At 27.9% G+C, this 10,109-nt stretch overlaps 1 protein-coding gene across 1 annotated transcript; it reads left to right on the forward strand.

Moving 5' to 3' along the window:
- Positions 1-7,772: 7,772 nt before the first annotated feature.
- On the forward strand, positions 7,773-8,883 carry LOC101214570 (protein GLUTAMINE DUMPER 1). The gene has a single exon (XM_004146248.3). The coding sequence runs from the start codon at positions 7,983-7,985 to the stop codon at positions 8,520-8,522; it is 540 nt and encodes a 179-aa protein (XP_004146296.1). The 5' UTR covers positions 7,773-7,982; the 3' UTR covers positions 8,523-8,883.
- The last annotated feature ends 1,226 nt before the right edge of the window (positions 8,884-10,109 follow it).

The following is a 10,109-nucleotide window of genomic DNA, read 5'->3' on the forward strand; positions in this document are numbered from 1 at the left end:
CATTATATTCTCTTCAATTATCATAATCATTTTCTGTCCTTTCATATACATACGTCATCTAATTGCAAATCTCTTTTGGGGCATACACTTACTTAATTATTAGTGTATTCTAACTATCCCTCTAATTAGCTACACCAACTACTATGCCACTTTCATTCAATTGAGTATCTAAATTTGTGTATGGATTAATCCCTTTTTATAATCTAATACTAACCTAAATCTCTTGAGTATCTAAATTTGTGTATGGATTAATCCCTTTTTATAATCTAATACTAACCTAAATCTCTTGTTAACATTATTGGACGGAACAAAACATTAAATCGAACCAGAAAAATAAGCATGAAGGAGTCAAACTACAAAATTATCTAGTAAAATCAAATTATGCAATAACATGCTCCCAAACTCCTACTTAACTACAACCAAGAGTTAAAAGTTATTAGATTAATAATATTAGATAGATAAATTAAATAGCAAAGAGAATTAACCCACAATTTTTTTTAACATTAATACATCTATATCAATTGAACTACGTCTTTTCTTCTTCTAGCTAGCTGTTTAGTTCGGTGTTATTCCACTCGATTGATTTTTATTTATTTTATATATTCTTATTGACTTTAGATTCATTTAAAGGAGGTTAGTTTTATTCTAAGTAATTACTAAACAACATTTAACTTAACTATTAATTAATTAAGTGGAGAGATTAATATAAGATATTCCAAACATTTTTCCAATCAATTTGCTTACATGGGCCCAAATCCCACTTTTAGGTTAATAATCATGTATTCTAATTGGTAATTAAAGAATTTGATGACAACCAATTATTTTATCCACTTACCCCTCACTTTGTTTTCTTAATTCCACTCAATTAGTACCTTCCTTATCCATAACCTTCTTTATTATCTTCCATACACACACACACACACATATATATACCTTAGCAAATATTATTCTTTTTTAGGGTATTCATATTCTTCCCTCATCAAATAAACCATGGAGAGAGTAAAGCAAAGAATAAGAGAATCTCTACTGAAAATTAAATATATTTAAAATTTAAAGAAACAAGATTTTAATTAGAGAAAAAAAAAAACAATAGAATATTCGATCCATCGATCAATGTCTAAATACTATATTAATCATATGTTATATCACATGTGTTGATGGATTTGATTTTAATATCATTTTCATTGCCTTTGTCCTGTCTGTTTTATTTACACACATCAATACATCAATTATAATAAGGAACATACTTCATTTAAAAATAAAAAATATGCTTTTAGGTCTGGTTTTTATTTAGTCCCTAAAATTTAAAATGTTATATTTTTAATCTTTAAATTTTAAAATTTTATTTAAATTTATTTTTAAAGTTTTCAAATGTTACAATCTATTTTACTTTTAAAATTTTGATGTTGTCTCGGTTTCTAAGTCAAGATTTACACATTTTATTTTGATTTTTTTGGTCAAATGCTCAATTTTGGTATTTGTTATGGTCAATGGCAGATCTATAAATTTTATATTGAGAGTATCGGTAACTATATAATAAACACACTAAAAATGTTAAAAAAACAAAAAAAAAAAAAAAACTATATAAAAAAAACACACTAAAAAGATTGTTGAGAGAGTGAAAGTTTATATCACCAACTTTGTTGTATTTTTTTAATTTAATTTTATGAAAATAGTTGCAAAAGGAAAAGAATAGAACTCTTGACGTTGGGGTTATAATGTGGGTACACAACCAATACACCAGAACAAAAATTTAGATAAAAAAAATATTATTTAATATATATTGTAATAATTTGAAACTTCAATATTAATATTAAAATAAAAAACCAATAATGTGGGATAGGCGTCCCTTAATAAATCTGCCTCCAGTTATAGTGTCAATGTTTATGAATTAATTTAAAAATTAAAAAGATTATAATTAATTAAGTTTTACTATTTTTTTGCCAAAAAAATATTTTAAAAAATTCAATTCATAATTAAGTAAAATCAAGGAATTTTATTTTTAATGAAAAAACTGTGAAAAATATTTATTCATGTAACCAGATTTCAAAATGATATGGATAGAAATGTCTATAATAAATAGATTTTGAGATTTTGAAAAAAAAAAAAGAATATTTGTAAATACTTTGGTTTTTTTTTCAATATGAAAAAAAATCCTTAATAAATAATTACTTGAGCATTTAGTTTAAACATGAAGGTTAAAGAGTTTGCAAATTGAAACATAAAGACAAACAAGAAAATAAAACTCAAACCACGAAAGGAAAATAATAACATTCTAAAATTTAGAAGCTAAATTAAAATCCAATTAAGACTTAAAAGACTAAAAGATTAACCTTTAAAACTTTTAAGTACCAAATAAAAATAAAACAAACATAGTTACATGACAATATGTGTGTGTATGTATGCATGTATGTGGTGCATAACAATGACTTCATTAACAGCTAATATATATATATAGATATTAATTAAACAATGTAAAGGTGATTAATTCGTGGCAATCCCACTTGCACAAATTTAATTATGTAAATATACTAAACAAAGGGAAAGTTGGATTCATTGAGTACAGAAAAATTCTTGTGCATCATATTGTTTAATGGAGTACTTTGTTTTCTCTCCTCTAAGTGTGATTTATTAATACTTAATGAATTAAATACCTTATCTTCAAACTTTAATTAACTGGTTTAATACTCCTCCTATAGTTGTGGATCAGGATTTTAGAAGTTTAGGGTTTAATTAATTTAACATCATCATCTTCTTCTTCTCCATCTCCTAGCTTAATTAAGCTACTTTATCTGTTAAATAAAAACCCTAATTTTCTTCAGAAAATAAGAAACCATCTTTGATCTTCAAATGATAATGGCTTTAACTTTGAAAGCTATTATCCAACTTTTTGGTGAAGTTGAGAGCTTCCCCTTTTGACTGTCCAACAATGAATGCTACCCACATCATCCTAAAGCTATTTCAATAATAATTGAAGCACCTTTAACACAGCTGCATCCATAATTTTCTTTTTCTCTTTTGTGTATATATATCTATATATTATGAATTGTTTTGTTATGGTTGGATTTATGTATATAGTTCATATGCTTTTTATCTTTTTCATCTATTCAGAATACAATATCTTTATTTCATCACATATAGTCTTTTTTTAAAAAAGAAAATCAAGGTCATAATTTTGTTTTGATTAAAAAGTAGAATTGTATTGTCGGTATCACTGATTTTATTTGTCATTATACACTAACCTTTCGATAAGCTTAGTTATATATATATATATATCTATTTTGTTTTCTCACTTTTCTTCACAGTTTTAACTTTCGTGTGGAGCTTCATCTTCCTTTTACATAAATATGTGAAAGTGATGTAGATTTGTACAATGCATATCAAATTTAATATTTCTACATGTTTTAATAATTTTATGGTTACTTTTCAGAAAAAAAAAAAGAAAAAGAAATTGATGGTTACATTACAATTGTTAATTTGGATTGAGAGAGAGAAGAAAGTGATTACAAAAAAATCTTAATTGTTTACTTGTGTTTAGTAGAAATAGATTAGGACTAAATCTACAAAAACCACTCTAATTAAATTGAATTGATTTCATATATCATTCTTAATTCTTAAAATGAGTAGAGGTGAATGCAATTTTAACAAGGCTAATGTTTAATTTTATTATTTAAAATTAAGATTCTTTAATGGATTAATCGTCACACATATAAAAAATTAATAAAATATTTACGCTTACCAAAATATCGTGTAATAGCTTTAGTTCTCTAATGGAGTTTTGGGATGAAAGTATAAATATTTAGTTTTTTTTCTTCTTATTTTTAAAAAAACCACTTTAATCAATTATTTGATAGCTAGTTATATATGTGTGTAACTTTGGGTTTACTTTTAGTTATTAGGGATAAATCAACAATTTATCAAATACTAAACACACTTAGTATACTTCACACTACATACCAATTTTATAAATTAGGTTAAATTCTAAATGAAACCTTACTTCCTATGATTTGATAAATCTTCTCTAAATTGAAGTATAAAAAGTTTATTAAACCATAAAAACTAAGATCCAATATGAAATTTAACCTAAATTTTGTAATTTACAAATTGACTAAAAAAAGTTGAAAAAAGTGAATAAGAGTGAAAGAAAGGTAAGAAGTTCCACACCAAACATGGCACTAACTACAAATAAAAAAGGAAAGGATTGAAAGAGAGGGGGGGAGGGAGAAGAAATGAAAAATGTATATATATATAATAATAATAATAATGGAAGGGAGTGGGATTTGGTTTGGATTTGTTTAAAAAGAGAAAAATTGTGTTGATTAAATAAATGTTTAGGTTAATAAATCCAAAGGAAGGGAATAGGGATAAGATGGAGTTAGTGGGTGGGGGTGTGGGGGTAACATTAAAATCATTTCTTATGTTTGTAACATAATTAAAATAATACAAACCCCTTTTTTAGCTTATTGGATGCTTAATATTATTTAATATTAATAAAGCTGGAATATGCAAAGTAGTGTCCTTGACGTGTACGTCGAAGTGAAGGATTTTATGTTTATTCATAATAAACCAAAGCAACCAAACTCAAAATATTTCTATTCACCACCATATTATATAATCCTTCCATTATTAAATATTGCATATTACCTTTTTGTCCCTTCATGTTTTGGATTGGATCTAATATTTATGTGGTCTCTAAATTTCTATCAGTTATGCAACTCGTTTTAAGTTTTATTTTAGTTTAGTTTTTAAGTTTTAAAGAATTGGTTGCTTTTCTTTTAGTATAAATTAGAAGTAGAAGATTCTAACCACGTATGTTTTGGTTTCAGTATATATTGACATTAGTTGAGTTATGTTTTTGTTGAACACTTTGACTTCGGATTTTTTACGAAATAATCACATATAGTGTTTGATTCTTATGTAAATTAATTAAATGAAAATAATTATGAAGTGAAATTGAGGAATTTTCATATATATAAAATTGAAACTATTTACAAAATATAACCAAAAAAAAATTCCAATAAACGATGATGGTTTTGCTATACCTTGTAAATAGTTTAAATTTTGTTGTTATATTTACAAATGTCTCAATCTTACTTGAAAATTTAATAGTGATAGAAAGTAATAAAACTTAATTAATTTTAATTTTAAAATTGATTAATAGGCATTAATTGTAAGGATACAAAAGGTTGTTGATATCTAATTTGATAAACACTACCCTATTAATATCCAATTTGATACCCTTGTAATTACTCTTCTAATACACAATTGATAATACACACTCGATACACTTGATATATCAAACATTTGTATTTATAATAAAATATTTTGAATTTTTATTAAATAATTAAAGAAATAAAAATCTATATTTATCGTAAAAATATAAACCACAAATATATACGATTATAATCTAAACTAAAATAACCTACTCATCAAATACAAACTATTATAACCAATCTAGAATTATTTTAAAATATAAAAAATGTGAGTAACTTGTAAATCACCTCAAATTTTACGACTTAAGCTACTACAAATGTTTGTTAATGAAATGATTATCCCTCAAATTAAACATTGAATTAGTAATCAATAATTAATCCCAGCATAGAGTATATGCATGAATTAATTTATATTAGCCAGAGAGATTCGAGTCCCAATAGGAAAGCATCACAATTTGGTGGAAAATGGGTTTAATTTATTTTGATTTCGGTTGCGTTACACTTACACCATACCATGCATCAACTTCTTCAATACACATAACCTCCCAAATGGTGGTAGGGACAAACCCCACCCCTAATTTTTATGTTCTTTCTCCCATCCTAACTATGCATATCCATCTTGTAAATATTTTACTTTAATATGTGTCCCTTTAACTAGATTTTTTAAATTCAATCCGAAAGGATTCAAATTTCAAATTCTTAATCTAAAGAATTAGTGGAGTTATATGCTAATCCAAATTCATTATTTGTTTATTGAAGTTTAATTATGTTTATTTACCATCATATCGGAAGTGACACAAATATCATATCACATGGAATATTTAAAGAAAAACACCCACACAAATATACTTGGATGGACATATCCAAGTGGATGATGATCATATGAGAGAGCACAATTTCATAAAGACATTTTAAATTTTGTCCAAAGTGTAGGTAGAGCTAGCAATAAGTTTTGTTGTGGGAGTGAACACATTAATATTTTGGATAAGAAAGTTTGATAAAATATTTCTAAAAGTAGTACTATGATCATTGATCTATATATGTGGTGCGGTTTTCACATGAGTAGACCAATGCGATCAAAATTAATTTAATTAAAGCATATCAGTAGGGTAGCTACTCCCTTTTCTTTGTGTTTATCCTTGTGATATGATACCAATAATATTTCATGTGAACATCCTCACCTTTAATTTCAACCTTTATTATCATCAAATAATTACCATATATACTTTACTTTTACAGAATATTCCATTTTACTTCTTGATTATTCCTACCTTACTTTTTAGTTTAAAAGTTTCAAGCATCAACTAATGAAAATTGTTGGAGCAGTGTTGTTCATGTTTAACTCTTTTTTATTTGGATTTATATCTGAAATACAAATTCATTCAGTGGGATATATATGGGTGGATAATTGTGAATTGGCCCCAAGTTTGTGTAATTTAATGAGTTTTTTAAGCTAGCTTTAACATCAGCCACTCCTAGGATTATTCATAAGTTCGATTTATAAAATGTAATAAATCTTGTTCAATAATTAATTTAATAGAAGTGGTATACCATAGGGTAGCATATATAAAATAATACAATATAATTTAATTATAAACTAATTTAGCTGAACATATCGACACTATGTGTGCAATAGATAGGTGTGAATTCATTATACAATAGAGGAATAAAAACAACTTATATGCAATTTGTTGTTATCCATTTTAATGACTACGTTTTGTCTTTTAACATATTATATCAAATATTAATAGAATGAAAATAGAAAGATCAACTCAAATATGAACATTAATTGCAATTCTAACCAAACATTTATAAGAATGTATATTAATTTGATAAAAAAAAAAAAGAGAGAGAGAGAGAGAGAAAGTGCCAAGAGAAAAGAACTATTTTCAGAATTAAAGCAATATATCCAATCTAATTATGGATTAAAATAAAAACATACAGAAAGGTATTTATAAATCATGTATGTATGACAATATATTATGTAACAGAGAGGAAGAAAAAAATGGTTAAATTATACTGAATACCTCAACAACATGCAATAGATTTTAACTTTGTCTTAAACTTTAAAAGGTTTTGTTTTGGGCATAAGAATTTACAATTTAGTTAATTTTTGTTCAAAAATTTTTTTAAAAAAAATCAGAACTTATAAAAATAACTTTTTAAAGTTGCAATTATAATCTTAAAAAAAGATGGTTATCATAATTAAAAAGAATAGATTGGGGAGAGGGGGGTTTAATGTTGTAGAGAAAATTTGTATAAAAGTAAAAGAAAAAGAGTTAGTAAGGAAGTTGGGAATATTTGGGTTACATTTACGGTGGGACCTTGAAGGTTGTAGATGTCCTGAATGCTGTACTACTCATTGTACGGTAACTCTTTTTTTTCCTTTTTATTTATTGTTTAAATAAAAGATTTTGTGAAGAAAAAAAAAAAAGAAACTTGGCCAACAAGGGGTTTAGAAAGATTAATATTTGCCGAAACGTCCCAGGAATCGTCCCGGACGTAATCACTCTTTTCTTATTACCAAACACCCCTTTGGTGCGCTTTACTGTTTTCTAAGATATCAATGAATCATAAGCCTCCTCGGTCCCTCCTCTCTTACCCATTTATGACCACATTAATCATTCCCTTAATAACCCCTTTTCTTTTTAATTAATTCATTTTTACTCTCTCTCTCTATCTATAAATAACGCTTCACGCCCCCACTCCATCTTCAACCATCTTTCTCTACAATTTCAAATTAACAATTCACCCCCTTTCTAGCTAACAATGGCGGCTAGCCGAGAGCCCTTCAATGTTTTACCTCACTCCGCCGCTCCGGTGGCCCATCATCAACAATTACAGCAGCAGCAACACTCCCCATGGCATTCCCCTGTTCCTTACTTATTCGGTGGCTTGGCCGCTATGTTAGGACTCATCGCTTTTGCCCTTCTAATCCTCGCTTGCTCTTACTGGAAACTCTCTGGTTACCTAGATGGTAGCGACGCTGCCAACCGAGAACCCGACTTGGAGGCTGGAGCCGACGACACCCAGAAACAAGCTTCCCCTGTTTTTGAAGAGAAAATCTTGGTTATTATGGCCGGAGAAATGAAGCCCACGTATTTGGCTACACCCATGTCTAGTAGATCATCTTCTTTTGGGGATACCAAAAGTAATACTAGTTGTAGTAGTAAGGGCAGTAGTACCGGCGACAAGGAGGAGAAATCGGTGGGTTTAACGGAGACGGTGAAACACAGCACAGCAGACCAGGAGAAACAGAGTATAGATAACAGAGAAACTCCTGAATCTTCAGATCCGATGACTCATTAACATTTTTTTTTTTTTAAATTTGATTTTGTTTTTGTTGGGCACTCATATGTGTGTCGTGTTCCGCCATTAATATATATAGATAGAGAGAGAGAGAGAGAGAGAGAGAGAGAGAGAGAGTGGACAGCTAGCTCGTAATTTGTTCTGAAAGGTTTTGGGAATTTTTCGATCAGAAAAAAGCCTGAAATTGAAGAACAAGAAAGACGAGCTTTGCTATTAAATTCTTAACTTGATGATGAGATTTTTTTCCCTCTCGGAAATCTGTAAATCTATTATGAGACGGAATGAATCCCTTTTTTTTTTGTTTTCCCTGTTTGAACAAGAAACTTAAATTTAGTAAATGAATAGTGAATGGAATTTGTAATATGGGAAGGCACGTGTAGAAGTGTGCGGAAATGAAGGGGTGAGTGATGCGGCGAAATGACACTGCATGCACCGTTTCATTTAATGATACTCTTTCTGTTTCTTTAAATTTGTTTACAAAACAGATTTCAATAAATTGGAATCACTGCCATAACTTGTTTCTTCAAATACACAAATGGAAGCTTTTTTTTTAGAGTCTGTGGGTAAATGGGTTTATGTTTTGTCAGTTTTCATTTGAAACTGTTGTTGTTGTTATTGCTGCTGCTGCTTCTTTTAACTTTAGTATTCATAAAATTAAATCATATATAATAAATTCATTTGTTCTGTTCTCTTAAAAGGAAATCACTGCTGTCCGGATCTCAGATTTCAAAATGTGTACTACTGCCACGGTAATTTTCTGTACTAACTCCAATTCCACTTTTATATATTTATCCTGCTGTACTTTTTTTTTTGTATGGATGCGAATTGTCGTTTCAATGTTTAGCTTTCCAAAAAAGAAAAGGAAAAAGTGAAGACATGCTTCATTCTTGATAAAGAATGCGAAAAACAAATGATGGGGGTTAATTATTTCTTAAACTTGAAAAATCTAGAACACATAAAATAGAAATGATCAACCAAAAACACTCTCTGTTTTTGTGCTACTCCGCTGCGAATTAAGGGATTGACGGAGAATTGATTTAACATAATATAATTCTTATTTTATTGGTTTTACACAATGTTTGACACAGTGCTAAAATTAAATATTGTGATTGATTTTTTGGGGAGTTTGGTTATGATTTGAATATGGAAATGGTCGAGTAGAGAGTTTGAGTTTCTTGTTGGTCGACGGAGAAGACAGCTGGGTTTCAAATAGATTCAAATAATACTAAGAAAAAAATTATATGCATTTTAGGATGTACATATATAATTAACATCCTTAGTAAGATTCTTTGATTTTTTTTTTCAATGATGAAATCAATCTCTTTAAATTCACCATTTGGATATGATATAAAAAACAATCCATAAAAAGATGAGAGCAGGCGTTATTTTGCTTTATGATAATACATCTCCTTTTTAATTAAAGCAAGAAATTGAAATAGCAATTTTACTTCTTTTCTTTAACAAAGTAAGGTGAGATAGGACATTTTCTTTCTTAAAAGAAAAAGAGTACAAATAAATAACTACTAACTTGTGTTCACTTTTCACACACATTATTCAATCATTAAAGAGAGAGGGTTATGATTTCCT

The sequence above is a fragment of the Cucumis sativus genome, chromosome 1 (genome assembly GCF_000004075.3).
Source record: "Cucumis sativus cultivar 9930 chromosome 1, Cucumber_9930_V3, whole genome shotgun sequence".
NCBI classification, from domain to species: Eukaryota; Viridiplantae; Streptophyta; class Magnoliopsida; order Cucurbitales; family Cucurbitaceae; genus Cucumis; species Cucumis sativus.

Excerpts from the sequence above, each read along its gene's own strand:
- LOC101214570 (XM_004146248.3), top strand. The coding sequence starts at position 7,983 with ATGGCGGCTAGCCGAGAGCCCTTCAATGTTTTACCTCACTCCGCCGCT.